The following is an 18,587-nucleotide window of genomic DNA, read 5'->3' on the forward strand; positions in this document are numbered from 1 at the left end:
CATTTAATAGAATAATATAACTTGCTAAATATAATTTATTTGGTTTGATACAAAACCAAATTAAATCCAAACACGTTTCATCCTATCGGACATGAAAGCGTCGAGTGAGATGATTTGCTTTTAAAAAAAGCTTTTTTATTTTACTTCGTTAGAAAGTAACTACAGAGGATATAGTTTAAAATTTTCATATTTTTTGGTCATATTATTTTCGCATTACTTTCTATTAGAACACATCTTCCCCCAGTTAATTACCAACGTTCACCATTTAGCAATTTTTTTTTCTTCTTTATGTACAAAGAGGTAAAAAAAAAAAATAGCTTAGGTTATTTAAAAAAATTCGTTCCATGTTTTTAGCAGAAGGCCTTATCTAGTTATAGTGCAGAAAGTAAATTCTTAATATTGTCTTACAATTTTGTATTCTTTATTTTTATTGCATATGTGGACGGGGCACAATTTCACACAAATCTTACAATAAAGAAGTACTGTTTAATAATTGCAAAACGGTTAATTTGGATATCGATTTGTTGCTTAATAAAGTGATATTATAGGATTACTTCACACTAAAAAGATGCAAAGTTTCTCATTTTAAGCTTTTAATTTAGAATCATAATAAAAAAAAAAATTATTTATAACAGATAATACTAAGAAAGGATTTTTTTTATTTCTAATGTCCACCATTGTTCGTCAATTCAGCCATTTCGTCAATTCAGGCATTTATAGGGCAGGTTTGTTGGGCACTCTTTTAGGGGCACTATATTAGGTGGGCCAACGTTGCTCCCACTGTAAGGACAGATAGTACAGAGAACGAAAGAACATCCATGCCTTGCTTGGGATTCTAACCTAGAACCTTTCTGATGCAAAACCAGTTCCTTGAACCCTACAAAGTCCAGTCGGCATGCGAAGAAGGTATGCTAAATAAGTGAAGCAGATAAACACCTTTAAAATAGTGTTAAAAATAGTTACAATACCATTAAAACTTTTATTAATTTTATGCTTTTTATTTTACCTTTAATAATTTTACAGTTGTTGTTGTAGTTCATTTACGTCGCACTAGAGCTGCACAATGGGCTATTGGCGACGGTCTGGGAAACATCCCCGAGGATGATCCGAAGACATGCCATCACAATTTTCATCCTCTGCAAAGGGGATGGCACCCCCGCTTCGGTAGCCCGATGACCTGCACGCGAAGGCGAGCACTTTACGGTAGAACAATTTAACGTGGACCAATGCCGCAAACCCTCGGTTCCTACGCAGACTGATCCAAGTGGTCACCCACCCGCACACTGACCGCAACCAGTGATGCATGATTTCGGTGATCTGCTGGGAACCGTGTCTTAAGGATCACTCCACTACGGGACTTAATAATAATTTACAGAGCCGACCGGACTGCGTAGTGGTCAGGGAGCTGACCTCTCATCATAAAGGTCCTGGGTTTGAATCCCGGACAAGGTATAGACGTTCTTTCATTCTCTGTACTATCTGTCCTTACACAACGTTGGCCCACCTAATATGGTGCCCCTGAAAGAGTGGCCAATTGATATCTAAATGACAAGTGCCAATCGGGTGGACATCGGAAATTTTTTTTTTTTAACTATCTTCAGATTAAAGAAATCTGAAATGAATAAACACCATTTTTAATTTTTTCGTAAAAGTTTTCCTTATTCTCTTGTGCTTCTTTTGAGATTATTTAAAATGAATTTAGAAATATTTTCCTGGATAATCGCGGGGGAAAAAATGAAATTATTTATAAGCTTTCGAAATATTTCAACTCCTCTAATTTGTTAAAATTTAAGATGAGCCGGGAGGACGGATTAAAAAGATGGAGGAGAAAATATTCGCCTCAGGAGATAAAGGGTCTCTTTTAGTACATTCGTAATAGTCCAGATAAGGTGATATATACTTTTAAAGCATTTTAGTTTCAACTTCAAAGTTTTTTAATTCTTTAGGGATCAATAAGTTTAAGTAAATTATACAATCGCTTATTTTTGAAATAGGAAGATGATAATTTTTCTTTAATCTGCCACAAAAAAGTAACGCGGAGCTTTTTATTTGAACGTAAAATAAAAATTAATTGTCCGTCTAAAAGCCAGGCAGTTCGAAAGGGGGAGGGAAACTCATATTTTAAAAACGAGAATTATTGGATTTTTAAACAAATTTTAATGCTTCAAAAATTTATTTATATATGCGTTAATTATTTAGTGTAAAGCAAATTTAGCTCAATGAACATTTTCCCCCCAGATTTTTATTCTCTCTGTACTAGTTTTAATCTTTTAAATATGCTATCAATATTTTTATTTGGAAAGCGGTCGAAATTTTGATCCGAATTTTGATTTAGTAGGCCTTGGCTCACATTTATAAATCTCGTTTATTCAAAGTTTTCACGCAGAAAACAATTTTTAATAGAGTGCTTTTAACTTTCACATTTATTTAAATCATTTTAAGAGGCGAAATCCAAAGTCCGACCAAAATCCATTAATGAGCAATAAAGGGTTGAAAAAAGCGTCCTATTTTAAATATTCAGTTCTTCTAAATCAGTGTTCNAATTATTTATAAGCTTTCGAAATATTTCAACTCCTCTAATTTGTTAAAATTTAAGATGAGCCGGGAGGACGGATTAAAAAGATGGAGGAGAAAATATTCGCCTCAGGAGATAAAGGGTCTCTTTTAATACATTCCTAATAGTCCTGATAAGGTGATATATATTTTTAAAGGATTTTAGTTTCAACTTCAAAGTTTTTTAATTCTTCAGGGATCAATACGTTTAAGTAAATTATGCTATCTCTTATTTTGGAAATAGACTGATGATAATTTTTCTTTAATCTGCCACAAAAAAGGAAAGCAGGGCTTTTTATTTGAACGCAAAATAAAAATTAGATGTCCGTCTAAAAGTCAGGCAGTTCGGAAAGGGGAGAGAAACTCAAACTTTAAATTATTGGATTTTCAAACACATTTTAATGCTTCAAGAATTAATTTATATGTGCGTTAATTATTTAGTCTAAAGCAAATTTAGCTGAATGAACACTTTTTTCACCAATTTTTTTATTCTCTATGTATATTTTCTGTATGTATATATTTTTTGAAATCGGTCGAAATTTTGATCCCATTGGACTCGCTTCTATGTTCACAGCATAACGTGCTTAGTAGACTTTGGCTCACAGTTATATAACTCGCTTATTCAAAGTTAATTTCACGCAGAAAACAATTTTTAACAGAGTGCTTTGAACTTTTACATTTATTTAAATCATTTTAAGAGGCGAAATCCAAAGTCCGATGAAAACTCATTAATGAGCAATAAAAGATTGAAAAAAAGCTTTGAATTTTAAATATTCAGATCTTCTAAACAATTTGACAGCTCGCCTTCCAATGAAGTGTCCCCGGGTTCGAATCTCAGCGTTGGCTGGTCGATACGAAATCCGCACCCGGCTCGCACCGACCACAGTGCTGACGTAATATATCCTCAGTAGTAGACGGATTGTGGTTAGAGTTCCCTTGCCATCGGACTAACTGTGGGATATTTTCCTCTCCATGTAACGCAAATGTGGGTTAGTTTCATCAAAAAGTCCTCCACGAAAGCAAATTTCTCCCCAATACTTGATCCAGGAGTTTCCTTGTCTTCTGGATTGGGTTCAAAATTAGAAGGCTACGGAGTTGAACATCAGTAGTCGTAAACCAAAATTGGGAAGGCTGTTCAACGACGGTTATAAAATAAAACAATTCGACAATTTGGAAGTTAAAGAGTGCATTAACCAATATTTCAGATCATTTTTAAATTAAATAATTATTAACGACCATTCTTTTTATGGAATAATTTTTGGACAAACGAGTTTTAAAACTGTTTGACTAAATACAGTTCGATATATGACGAAATGCACTAAAGAATGAGATTAACTTTCAAGACACTTTCACCTTGAAATTAACAGAAAGAAACTTTAGACCGCTCTTATGACTAAGCTATTAGGACTATATTTTCCAAAAAAACTCAAAGAATTTAAGGTCAAGAATCCGTATCTTACGTTTAATTCCGGTGCTTTAAATATTATCAGAACTAATTTATAAGGATATTTTAAAGCCTATCTCTCAAGACACTCGATAAGAATTTTACAATAAGCAACGATTTAACCATTATTTTCAGTCACCGCAACAAAACAAATCGCTAAATAAAACAGGACAGAAATGAATATTTATAGTATAAACAGCATATACGTATATATATAACGTCGCTGCCGAGTGGAAGGATTAAAACAGGTCTTAGGTCGGGAAGGAGGGTACAAAATTTATTTATTAATTATTAGACAGTGCAGTTATGAGAAAAGTGTGAAAGTGCACACGAAAAGTTGCGCTCCTTGGTTATATGTTAGGGAAAATCTTGCAAAGTAAAATCCGTAAANGAATTTCGTTCCGGTTTTTTGGTTTCCGGTTTTCTGATTTCCGGATAACGGGTTCCGTACTGTAGTATAAACAGCATATACGTATAGATATATATCACTCCGTACAATTCACGAAGTTAAATTTTATTATTATTTTCTTTAAATATAGTTACTTTCCTTTAATTGTAGTTAATAATGCGAAATAACATGCATGCAAAGATCTATAGGCATTTTTTTAAATGTATTATTATGAATCTGAATTTTAAATATCGTCTTATCTCATTTTTGGAACAAGTCAGTTTTTTGTGTCGGCAAGTTTTAAATTGTACAAAAAATATTTTAAACTTTTATAATTGGTATTTGTAAAGTAGAGAAAGCATAGAGAGGGAATCTTAAATAACCGAATTTTAAAATCTTTCTAGTAGTGAGTGCCATTATTGCAAAATTTAGTTCATTTTCATATAATTAATGGGTGAGATACCTTTATAAATTTTTTTAAAGGTGTTAATTTTTGTATTTTGTATATTATTAGTCGTAGTAAAGCAATTGGCAATTCTTCTTATAATCCAGTAATTTGACACGATATTCATTCTTGTTATTCATATAAAAATATAACAAAAAAATAAAATAAAATAAATAAATAAAAATAAAAACAGCTCAATTGTTATATATTTTATTTTGAAAAAACAAATATATATAATTCAATTTTTGTAGATATAATAAATTTCATTGACAATTTTTGGTTGAAGGTTTTCCATTCATGTTTGCAACATCAATATATCAACATTTTGTTTTAATAATAGTCATTACACAAAGCTGCATTAAAATAAATAAATAAATATGGTTTAAATTATGTAAAATAGAATAAACTAATGACTAGTTTAATTCAAGAAATAGAATAAACCAATGACTAGTTAATTGCAATAAATTAAACTTTTAGTAATCGAAAAATCCTTGATAAAAAGTTTAATTTATTGCTATTGAGAATAGGGTTCATTGCAATAAATTAAACTTTTAGTAATCGAAAAATCTATGATAAAAAGTTTAATTTATTGCTATTGAGCATTAGGTAAAAAGTGACTCTTAAATTAAAAAATAGTGATAATTTCCATTGCTTATAATTATTTTAAATCAACAAGGTTTATGATCAAAACTAGTGTCCCCTATTTTTTGGCGATACTTGGTTAACTTTTTTTGAAATTTTATTTTTTTGAGTCTATAATTTCAAATTAAAATTTTGTTTTCTCCAGGGAAATTTCCTTGAAAAATGTGTAACAATACAATAAAATACAATAAAAACATATATTTTTTATAATTTCAAATTAAAATTTTGTTTTCTCCAGGGAAATTTCCTTGACAAAATGTGCAACATGTATATAATAAAAACACATATTTTTTATAATTTCAAATTGAAATTTTGTTTCCTCCAGGGAAATTTCCTTGAATAATGTGTAACATATAAATAATAAAAACATATATTTTTGCCTGCTTGCATATTTTTACATTCATGATGTTATAGATTACGATTTTAGAAGTGACGAGTGTAAATAATTAATGACTTAATATCTGCCTATAATAAAAATAGAGGTAGAATCATTATTATCAAGAGATTGCCAACCCCCCCTCAAAAAAAAATAAAAACTTCGATTTTCAATTGTTTAACGGTAAAGGCATTCGATGCCATGCAGTCCTAAATTTTCATTTATACGTTTAACTAACGGGTTACTAAAAATTATTTTCATCAGTCTAATTTAGTGTAAGGTATGAGCACAAATTAATTTCTTGTTTTGCGTTTACGTCACTGGACAAATTACACGTTTCAGATCAAGTTTGTGTGTAGAGTTAGAGACCAAAAAAAAAAAAAACAAACAAAANTTAAAAAAAAAAAAAAAAAAAAAAAAAACTCTATTTTTGTTTTATATTAGTAAATTGAAAATAGTCGTTTGCTAGTTCATTTTTTTTTTCGAAAACGTATAGTTGTAACTCTTCGATTTATAGAAAAATGATCACAAATATTTCAAGCGGCATTTTTAATACACTCTATTTGTTTGTTATCTTAATATTTCAATTATGGATGATAAGTGTTACTCAATCGCGTCTGTATACAAGAGCAACCAATGTGCCAAGAGGTTAGAAATTAAAATACTTCTCATAATTAGCTGTGTTTTAAAGCCCAATAGAGAAAAAACTGTAAAACTAAACGCATCCTAATTTGCAAGTAGATACTATTTAAATTCAGACCATAGGAATTTGTTTTAAAAAAAACGTCTATTTTACCCCGAAAAATTGTCTTACAGTTCCATTTTGATCCCTAGTGACACAAAGCAAAATTATTTTTCAATCGTTACAAAATTAAATTCCCATGGAAATATGCAGGTTGAAATTTTTTCAGTAGTTTTCTCTCTACCTTAATTATAGCCGTTATTTCGACTTTAAAAAAAATTAATCTGAGTATTTTTGTCCTAATTAGTTTCTAATGGTTTCATTCACAAAATTTAGGTTCTTTTTTTACATAATTACATGGTCATTGGTTGTTCTTGCATGGATTTAATTAATTCACAATACAAAATGTCACGTGACTATAGCTTGCGCTTTCTTCTTGTTCTTTTGGATTCTTTCAGATCTAGTTCGTTTTCTATCACTTGATTTACTATCACGTGGTCTGAAGATCCCGGTGATTCCCCCCACTGTCTTTTTTGATTACTTTTCGAAGAGTTAACTTCCGGTGAAGATTCGTCTACTTCCGGGACAGAGTCATTTGGTTCATCGGTGGTCGGTAAGATATAGATCTCTTCCGGATCCGAAACATCATTTATAGGAGTGATAGATACAGGACAGTCGCTCTTATATTGGCAAGTACAAAAAGGGGTGAAGTTTGAAGATCCTGTTGTATTCAGCAAACAGTCTGGATCGTGAACTGTCTTCAACTCGGTGGAACTTCTCCCATGTGCGGTGACAACCTTTTTGGAATTGTGAACACTTGGGGTGGCAGATTTGACAACTTTTGCAACAAAATCGGAGTCGCAAACACTAGAGGCGTTGGGTTTATCAGCATTTCCGATACAGTTGTTATCGTAAATGCTAGATTTATCTATATCTGCAATAGTCTTTGCGGTTTCAGCATTTGCAAAACCAGATTCGAAAACTTCTGCAATAAATTTATTTCTAGGTTTAAGGTCATCACAAAATTCATTCATACCAAATCCTGCACCATGTGGATTCTTTAACGAGAATGACCTATGTCTGTGCAGAAAACCTCTGAGCCAATCGTAACTCGCGCATTTCGTTGCGTACCAATTGTCTGGCAGAATCTTTTTATGCGCTATTCCATGCTCATAAGCAAACTGTCTCGCGACTTTGGATGTCAATCCATTATGTATCTCTGCGGCCAGAGTTAAATATTCTTCTAATAGTTTTTCTTCGGCGTCTGTGAATATTTGAGCGGAAGAATAATTTGGTTTCAGTTCTATTTCTTCGTCTTTCGTGTTTCTAAATTTCTGTACGTACCTCCCGAGTGTTTTACGATCGATTCTGTGTTCTTTTGCGGCTGATCTGATGCTTTTGCCTTCCACGACCACTTGAAGTACCGCTGATTTCATTCGCTCAGGAGAAATCTGAGTTCTCTTGTTTTCGTGTTTCCAAAAAAACGGCATCTGCAAATATAAATATATATGCTTTAAATTGTAATTCAAAAATTATTTTATACACTTGTCAATGATGTAGTCGTAAATATGCATTGAAACTCAATTTGAAAATAATTTTAGGAAATTATTTACATAATAATGTTTAAGTCACAAAATGTGAATTAGAGCCCAATTCAAAAACAATTTTATGTAAAAAAAAAAAAAAAAAAAAAAAAAAAAACCTTTTAATTTTATTTAAAGAATAATAATTGTTAACATTTTCAAACGCAACGATAAACATAATAATAAATAAACTACAAAAATCTGCATTTGTATGAAATTTTGAGAACAAAAGTATTTTTACAATTGTATTTTGTTTGAAAAATACAAATTAACAATTAAATTTTAAAGAAATGCTTAACCAGGGGTTTGTCCAGACATTTTGTGAAAGGTCCGTTTTTTCGTGAAATTGTGAAAAAATCACTCACATTCTTTCAAGCAGGGTTCGCTTTTATGAATTTGTGCAAATAGGGTCCGGTTATTGCAAAAAACTTTTTCAAGGAGTTTTTAAATTCTAAATAGATACAAGATTATGCTCCAAACTGTAAAATTATAATAAAAAAATTTAAATTTTCAAAAATAAACAGCAATTGCTGCTTCTAAATTAGAGATGCAACATGCAAATATTTGGTATTTAGCCTATACTGCTGAACGCAGAATCTTCATTTCGGACGAATGATGGAAGAATCGTCTGCCGAAGACAAAACTAAATTCGTTTACATCCATCTTTCTTGTTTTCTGCCCTGGGAAGGGTTTATTCGATTAACAAAACAATAATGAAGATAAACAAATTTGTGAAGGGTCCGATTAAAAGAAAAATCATTCTGTGAAGGGTCCGTTTCTAAGTTAAAATATATTTTGTGAAGGGTCCGTTTTTATGAAAAGATATTTTGTGAAGGGTCCGTTAAAGGACCCAAATTTCTTCTAAACAGATCCCTGTTAACTCATGTCCTGGACAGGAGATGAGTAATAAGTTTAATTAAAAGTTACTAATTAAATATTTGTTGGGACAACATGTCTAGTAAAAAAGTTTGCGATACACCTCATATTGATAAGAGTCATACAATCAATTAAAAGTAACAACTGAAAAAAGGCCTTATTATATTTGTTTGCAAAACTATATTTTTATGAATGCATGACACCAAAATATGCAAATTTATTCATACAAAATGTTCAACAAAAGAAACTCAAAACGCATGAAATTAAAATTCATAGATTAGGCAAACTCACATCAAATATGAGAATAGCATATTAATAGCCCAAGAGCATATTTTCATGCGACTACAGAGTCTTATGTATAGGCAGGGGGGTATAGTCACAATAATTATAAAAATAGCATAGTATTTATACTTCCTAAAAGATTAATACTTTATGTAACAAAAGAACTGCCGAAAAACAGCCTTGAAGTAAAGGACTGCCATTTCTTTTTAAAACAAAATTTAGAATAAAATGTTAACAATGGAGACTTAGTTAAGTAAGCAGAAATTTTAGTAACTAAAACGATTGGTTTTACTTGTTCCGGAAACTCAAAATGTTGTTACACATAAAATTTAAGTATAAATATTCACGAAAGATTGATCAATAAATACTTAATAAGCGGTTCTAAAAAAAAATCGAACCAATTCTTACAGGTACTGAAAAAAGGTTAAGAAACCCTAGCTTAAATACAAATGTGTAGAATTTTTCTTTATATTCGAGAATAGTCTCTATTCATTTAAATCTCATTGATTTAAAATAACTCCGTAATATTTCAGAAGTGATGTTTTGTTCTAAAAAACAAATATTTGAGAGGGACTACAAGCATTTGATTTTCTTCCTTTGCATGAGAAACAAATCCCGTAACATTATAATTCTGACTCCGTTACGCTTACAGAACGAGCAAGGCCAATCGTTTATTGAAGAAAAAGGTGAGGAATTAGGATTTCCTTTCTGATTAATAAATAAAAAATAAACATCGCGACTTTCGGCGTGTTTTGAAGTCCTCAAGCTCGCAATGCGTTAATTTGAAATAGCGGTTTAGTATAAAAAGCAGTTCAAGCAGTTTTCATTCATCATTCGAGCTTAAATCTAATAAACAGTTACCATCAGCTCATAAGAAGTGTTAACAGTTACTTAGTGAATTCTCAAGTGGATTTATAGACTCCTATCAACATGAAAACTTCTTTTCTCATTTACTTACATTGTCTACTTGCATGTGCAGTGTTGGCTATCAAAGATTTTAATACAACAAAAAACCATGACAGAAGTAAGCGATATGCCTTTTCCACCAATCGCCTTCCATTAAGTCCGGATTATAAGAACAAGTTTTATGATCCAGTTCACCAAGGATACCAATACAAACCAAACGCCTATGAATCAGCAAACTCTCTCCACTATGATGTTCCATCCGGATCGAACCAGTTTGTTCCTGACAAATCAACTGAGTACACTTATGGGGACGGTGGTATTTATATTCCAAAATCGTCTAAAGCCAAATCTGATTACGTGATTGAGGAAGTGGAAGTGAAAAAGGAAACAGAAGTTCCACCGAAGGCAACACCCACAGTTCTACCTGTAAAGGAGACGAAAGTTCTCACTGGAGCTGACACTCCAGCACCAGTTACACTCGTACCAATGTACCAGCCACCTACTTTTTTATCTGTAATTCGAAATGTTTTCTTCAGTCCCACATTCCTGATGACGATTCTTGCCATTCCTTTGTTTTTCCTGGGACTTATGGTTTTGCCATCCCTCTCAGATTTATTTGGAAGTTTTAACTCTTTACCAGAAATAACCACCACCTTTGCAAGCAGATTCGCCAGGAATTTGGACGGGGGAAATTTCACTCTTAGTGCCGACAGAGTTCTGGATGTTATCAACGAATATGGCGCCAGAAGCATGGAAGATCCTCGTTGCTTTCAAAGATTTTTGTGCCAAGCAGCCAAGTCTGGTATCGAAAGTCGCAGCAGTGATTCTTGGTCAGCTCATAAAGCAATACAAAAGATTGCAAAGTCTGTTGATGATCGTTTATGGGACGCCATGGGACTAAAGAACTTGTTCCATTCATTGATAGATGGGCACTGTAATTTACTAGCCTGCAATGGATCTCCAGCGTATATGGCTGGCAATATACCTTTAGTGGAAAAAATTATTCTTTTGGGTCGTAAGCTACTTCACTCTACGGAAATAACTCATTGAGTTGAATTCTTATAAATTCAATCAGTTGAATCCTTATAAACTCTATTTTAAGAACTTAGTTTTTATCACATTTATTTTTACGTTATTGATTTTATATTTGTAAATAGTACGTTATTTCTGTTGTTAGTGTGTTAGAAAATATTTGATATGAAATTTTTTAAATATTTTTGAAAAAGAAAAAGTGTTTTAAAACAACAACGTTATAGAGTAAGGAGCAAATAAATTGTAATTGTAAAACAGAAAGTCTATTTCATTTGTCTTTTTAAATAAATACATTTAGAGAAAAAGCATTTTTTAAAACGAACATTCGAAAAGAAGTCTAATAGCACTTTTGTTTAAATTAAAAGGGTAAATTTTGTCTTCATAAAATTTAATCATCAAAATAGATGCTTATGTCGTGTAATTAATTTAAATTTATTAACATCGTATACGTTTCGAATTTTTAGATATTCAGAAAAATAATAAAAAGTGAAAAATTACGTTTTTGACAAGAATTAACAGTAAATCGTCTCTGAAAATAATTCCCTTTGTTTAATTTAAGCTTACCCGCTTAACTATTAGTTTAATTATCTCCAGTTAGCGTAGTTAAGTTACTACTGATGAATGTTTCCGGAAACGCCTGAGGGAATAACAATGATAAATTATCTTTGTTTTTTTATCGCCTTTTTCTTTGTTATTAATTTCCAAGTTATTAAATTTAACGTAACTAAAATTGTGCTTCTTTTTCCCATTATATTCGTCGACATCGATGAATGTAAAGAATTATCTACGAGAGAAAAGTTTATTGCAATTCAATTAAAAGTAATTTAATTTATGTTAATATATTCTAAAAAATAGTGTTACATTTTGTTTAAACTCATATTTTAACACTGTGACATCGGTGTAACTTTTATATAGATTTTCTGACGCTATTAACCATGAGAAAAATAAATTTTGGTATTTTTTAATTGAAAAGAAAAACTGTCTAATAATTACTAAAAAAAATCTGACAGATTATCTAAATTATATTTGTTCTAAAATAGAAACATTTCAATGATGAATAACTGTTTTTCTTAGATCTAAATAGCTGCAAATTTGAAAAATTATTGTTAGGAAACCAGTCGTGGCTGGAAGATTTAATCTTTTACTCAGAAAAATACACAGGTGTTTCAGATGTATTTCATAATCATACGTTATTAAAATGTTAAATGTAATATTTCTCACTTGTTTTAACCAAAATTTATACATAGTAATATTTTAATACAAAATAATGAAAAATATTCTTCTATTGGCATGACAGCTGTTTTGTGGGCCAGGGCCTTCCCTTGTACCTTCCTTTATTCTGCTCTTTTCTTTGCGATTGTTCTCCAGTTAGTTATTCTTAGGATTTTGAAATTCTCTTCCACACAGTCCAGCCATCTAATCTTTGGCATACTAGTACATAACTCCAGTTCTCCTTGGTTTCTAACTGAGGATCTTAAATGTCAGGGAAGGAAGGTCCATTCCAGAGATGTGACTCACAAGTGACTTATTTTGATGTATTTATTGATTTCAGCTTCTCTGAATAGCCCACAATAGTTCAAAATTATGTCGTTGACTCCATAAGCCATCCACATTTAAAGCACAGAAAAGTTTTCTCAAGGTTTTTCTCTCAAAAACAGCAAGCAGGTCTGCTTGTGATTTAGTTAAAGACCATGTTTCAGATCCATAAGTTAAGTAAGACAGGTATAACGATTGTTTTATATAGCATTATTTTTGTTCGTCTTTTAATTAATTTTGAATTACGAAATGTGTTCTTAAACAGTGAAAGCATCTATAACAGGGGTTTCCAACTTACATGAGGCCGGGGGTCACAATTAAAAACACAAATCAAATGGCGGGCCGCAACTTTAGCAAAATTTTATGTAGGACTTTATGTTTGAAGGAACATTAAATATTACTGTCAGATTTTTACCAAGTTGTACAAAATAAAAGTATTTAGTTACAAATTAAAATAAGAATCAGATTTTCAAAAATATTTACTTGCATATTAAAAAATTTGAGCTACAATAACGTGAATGTGCACCCATGTAAGTATTAAACAATTAATGTGCTACAGATATCTAATTGTTAAGATATAAAACTTTAAGAAGGTTGGTATTAAAGCTTATATAGTAGCACACAAAATGTTCAATGACAAAATTAAGGGTTGTCTGCTTCAACCACCAGAGAGTAGATATTTACATTTTAAATTTAAAATTTACAAATGTGTGTAAATATTTTCGTCCAAAATGAGTGGTTTCAAAAAGTTAAATCGGAGAATTTCTTCGAGAAAATTTTTGATACACACATGCTAAATTATTTTCACGAAATACCAAAATATTTAATAAAAAATAGCAACATACACGATTATTTTTGTATTTGAATAAATATTTTCTTGGATGCAAAACCTGAGAAATAATTTTTTTTTTGCACCGTTAGTATGAAAAATTTCACAGAAACGAAGACATTAGGTTTTTATTAACGAGAAAAGTATTTTAAACTCTTATAGATTTTTTACGAAAATTGTCCGCAAAAAATGACAACTAATATATTTTAGTTCGCGGGCCACAAAAAAAGGCCTCGCGGGCCGGATGCGGCCCCCGGGCCGCCAGTTGGAAACCACTGATCTATAAGCTGCTATGATGCGTCTCTTTATTTCTATGCTTATATCGTTTTTTAAGGCATTAATATTTGAACCAAGATAAGTGAAATTGTCAAGAAGTTGAAAAAATATGTTGAATGAAAATTCTGCGTCAAAGGTTTAAATCGTATTTTAAGTGCATTTAAATACAATTTTATCGTATTTTTTCAAATTATAGTTGTCATCTCACCTGTAGTTTCGGTGGGATTTTATACTTAAATAGGTAGCATTAATTTCGATTTAATTGCAATTAATTTCGTTCTTTTCAGAGTGAAATGAAACTTATTTTCTACTTTCTGTACAAAAAATGAACTTTAACCTGTCCTTATACTTAAAAAACTCAACCAAGTGAGACTTAAGATCATCAGTGTTATTGAAATTTTTATCTTCTAACTGCAAAACTTTTGATCAAAGGCAGGGCTGCTCAATTTTTTTAAGAATCGATCCCCAAACAGCTGAGGTGGCCCAGGGGATAATGTGTTTACTTTTAAATGAGGTGAAAAGGGTTCGAATCCCAAGGACAGCTGGTCAATACGAATTCCGCACCCGCTCGCACCGACCACAGTGCTGAAGTAAAATACCCTCAGTGGTAGACGGATCACGAGTTAGAGTCCCCTTGTCATCAGGCTGACCGTGGGAGGTTTTCCTCTCCATATAACGCAAATGTGGGTTAGTTACATCAAGAAGTCCTCCACAAAGGCAAATTTCTCCCAATACTTGATCCAGGAGTACCCTTGTCTTGTGGATTGGGTTCAAAATTACAAGACTACGGAGTAGAAGATTGGTAGTCGTAAACTCAAATATGGGGTCGGCTGTTCAACGATGGTTATAAAATTATAAAGCTGAGTAGATAGAACACTGTCAAGAACAAAAAGTAAGGGATTTTTTTTCTGTTAATTAATGGTTAGTTAGTAGTCATAAACCCGAAAATGTTCAGTGACGGTTGTCTTATCTACCCCCTTATAAAAATTATTAGAAAGAAAAAAAATAATTAAATTATTTAATCTTAAATTAATTCTTTAATTTTGACCAGTTTTATGAATTTTATTGCTAAAAGTTTTCTCATAAAGAAGGCACAACTGTTTTGTGAACGTATAAAAGCAAACTTTTAATATTTTACCGAATAGTTTCTTAACGTGCAAACTTTAAACGGTAAAAGAAGATACATTATTGTTTAAAAAAATATGCAGGAATGAGAAATTAAATAAGGTATAATCTATGATAAAAACTTTACTTACTATATCGTAATTATAAATGGCATTCCAAATTAAACTGTAAATAGTGCGTTAATGCCAATATATTTGCAATTGAATAGCATTGGTATTCATTCATTGTTCCCTAATCGACCCCAAAGGGTCGATATAGACCACTTTGGCGACCCCTGATCTAAAGATATGATTATCACGTTCAGCTAACATGCATTCTCAATGTTTCGAGAGGTCGTATGTCTTCGATCAGCCACCACAGCAAACAACCATACAAATCTGATAGTTACTCTACACTTCAGTTGATAGGTTTTGGAAATACAGGAGTTGGACAAAATAATGGAAACACTTATGTATTAACACATTTTTTGATCTTTCTCAAAAAATACTTAAAGAATCATTTTATAAAGTTAAAAGTGTTTAGGATATGCGATTTCCCATACTTATTAATGAAGTTTATAGCTTTTGGAGGTTTGAGGGACAAACGGACAGTAAATTACAAACAGAAGATAGTGTTTTTGAACATCCCATGTCAAAAAAATCTAGTAAAATCATGATGAGTAGCTAAATTTTTCAACAAAAAGTAAGCACCTTTTAAGTACTTTTTAAGCACTCAAAAAATATTTTAAATCACTATAAAAAAAAAAAAACATAATTGGGATCTGTGCAGTAATAAATTTTTTTTCTCTATCGCTTAAAGTTCTTATATTATAAACATAAAATCAGTAAAATTCAAAAACGTCTTCAAAAACTTTAATTAATCATGATATAGGTTCTGATAAATATTGCAGAGAAAATTGCGAGAATCGTGCATTTTTTGTATTTAGAACGACAATTGATATGGCTAAGAAAAGATCTCTTTTTAAAAGATAGAAAATTAAGCACTTTTTACAAATCTCGAATAAAAAAGCACCTTTAAGGGCTTTTAAAAAACGTAAATCAAAAATAAGCAGTTATAAGCACTTTTTAAAAACGCTGCAAGGGTTTAAAGGGGCAAGGGGCCTGAAAATATTTGTAAATTGTAATAATTATTTTGGTTATTAAGTGCAATAATTGCACACAATTTCGTATACTTAGCTAAAATATTTATGGAAATATGGACATTTTTATACAAAAATTATTTTTTTTGTATTACTTTTTTGCGATAACTTTAAAGAAATTCATTAAAATGAAACTAAATGTTTGGAGCAGTTTAAAATTAGTTAAAAAATTATAACTTAAATTTTGGAGAAAATTTTGTTTAAAACTGGGGTAAATATGAGTAATTAAAGTAGTTCTTTAATACTGCGCATGCGCGGGAACTTAATTTTGTAGTGAATCGTCTTCGGCAACTAATAAAAAAACTTGTTTCAAATATCTTAAAAATTTTCTAAGTAGCAATTTTCTAAGTAGTTTTCGTACTCTTTAAAAGAAAGCACAAAATGATAAGGGGTTTTCAACCAATTTTCATTTTGTACTATTAAACAAGATTTATTAAAAAGGACACCGGCATTGTTAGGGATCAATCCCCATAAAATTATCTATTCTTTCGTATGTTTTCTTTCTTTATAAAATCATATTTCGGTGTATGAACATTTATCGTAAGGTATTGTTATTTGTTATTCAATTTCATCGTATGATACAAAATAATACTTATCGAAAACCTCTTATCACTTTGAGTTTCTTTTAAAAAGTACAGAAACAACTTTGAAAGTTGCTTGAAACTTTTTAAATATTTAAGATATTCAAATCGGATTTTTTTCATTTTTTTCATTAATTGCTAAATACTACAAAATTCAGAAGTAAGAAAAATTTAAAATATTAAAAGAACTAATTTAATTACTTATATATTGCACAGTTTTAAACGAATTTTTTTTCTTCAAATTTTTGAGCAAAAATTTTGTAATTAATTTTAAATTGCTCTGAAAATTTTGTTTAATTTTATCGAATATTTTTAAAATTGCAACAAAAAAAACGTAAGAAAAAAAAATCAGTGCTTTTTTTTTTTTTTTTTAAATAAAAATGTCTATATCTCCATAAATATTTAGGCTAGGCTTACAAAATTTTGTTCAAGCATTGCATATAATGACCAAAATAAAAGTTACAAAGTTTCGCTACATTTTTTTGGGCATAGGGCGTTCAAAAACACTATTTTCCGTTTGTAATTTACTGTGTGTCTCTCAAACCACTAAAAACTTCTTGAAGTTATAAAATGATTCTTTTAGTAATTCTTGAGAAATATAAGAAAATGTATATAGAAGTGCTTCTATTAGTTTGTCCACCCTTTGTATATAAAAGTCAAAATATTATTTTACATTTTCATTATCCTGAATATTAAGTTAGTTGAAACAAAAATAATTGAGAAAATTATCACAACTATACATAAACTGAATACAACAGCATTAAAATATGCAAATTAATTTGAGCATAAGATATAGTACTAAATTACGAAATCAGAAACAAAAACGTTCTTTCTCAGAATAACATATAATTTATTCAGACGAATTAAGATTTTTGATTCAGAACCACATTTGATTCAGAACCACAGATTTGAAAACCACAATACATTTTTTGATGAAGAAAATTAAGTAAAATCATTACTGTGTGACATATTTTTTATTTTATTTTATAACCATAGTTGAACAGCTGACCCAATTTTGGGTTTGCGGCTACTAATGGTCAAGTTCGTAGCCTTGTAATTTTGAACCCAATCTAGAAGACAAGGGAACTCCTGGATCAAACATTGGGGGAATTTTCTTTCGTGGAGGACTTTTTGAGGAAGCTAATCCGAATTTGCGGTACATGGAGAGGAAAACCATGAAAACCACCACGATTAACCTGACGGCAAGGGGACTGTAACCCATAATCCGTCTACCACTGTGGTCGATGCGAGCCGGGTGCGGAATTCATGAATGCCAGAATTTTAAAATTCACATGGAAATGGCCTAGAAAGCGACAAATAATTATTGATAAAACTATCATAAAAAGATCCGAATTTACAATGGAATAATCGTGAATGAAGTAATTCAAGTGTTTTCACACGTTATAATACGAATTCAAAATTCGCGAGTTGTAATAACGTTGTGTTAAATATGTTGGAATTTAAAAAATCACGCGAAAAGTGGAACTAAAAAAAAAAAAAAAATAGTGCGTGGAGTCCCTCCGCTCGGAAGAAGTTAAACTTCGTAACCTGCGAAGTTAATTGTAGAAGAATCAGCAGTCGTAGAAGGATCACTAGTTCCACTCAACGACTCTTTTTCCTGCTCCGCTCGCTTCCGTGCTCTGTAATCACGGTAATATTGTGCATTTTTCCCTCGTGGACCTCTTGAACCAGTGGAAGTGCTTGTGGTTGCCTCATCGTCTCGCCATGGAAAATGTATTTGTATTAATAATGTATGTGAATGCGTCATAATGTAATTTCAAAAGAGAAAACCTAACAATCAATTGATATTCACAAGAGACGTACCTTGACATAACCTTAAATCCGTCGCATTGTCCGTGGAATTGTTTTCACTCATTTTTTACAATTGTTATC

At 31.1% G+C, this 18,587-nt stretch overlaps 1 protein-coding gene across 1 annotated transcript in view; it reads right to left on the reverse strand.

Annotated features, from left to right (window-relative positions):
* Nucleotides 1-6,233: 6,233 nt before the first annotated feature.
* The window catches only part of LOC107456508 (uncharacterized), a 19,766-nt gene continuing 7,412 nt past the window's right edge, over nucleotides 6,234-18,587 (reverse strand). Inside the window, exon 2 of the mRNA XM_016074383.3 lies at nucleotides 6,234-8,020. Within this exon, the coding sequence (XP_015929869.2) occupies nucleotides 6,947-8,020 (1,074 nt within the window). The 3' untranslated portion in view covers nucleotides 6,234-6,946. The remainder of the gene's footprint in view (nucleotides 8,021-18,587) is intronic.

The sequence above is a fragment of the Parasteatoda tepidariorum genome, chromosome 1 (assembly GCF_043381705.1).
Source record: "Parasteatoda tepidariorum isolate YZ-2023 chromosome 1, CAS_Ptep_4.0, whole genome shotgun sequence".
Taxonomy (NCBI): domain Eukaryota; kingdom Metazoa; phylum Arthropoda; class Arachnida; order Araneae; family Theridiidae; genus Parasteatoda; species Parasteatoda tepidariorum.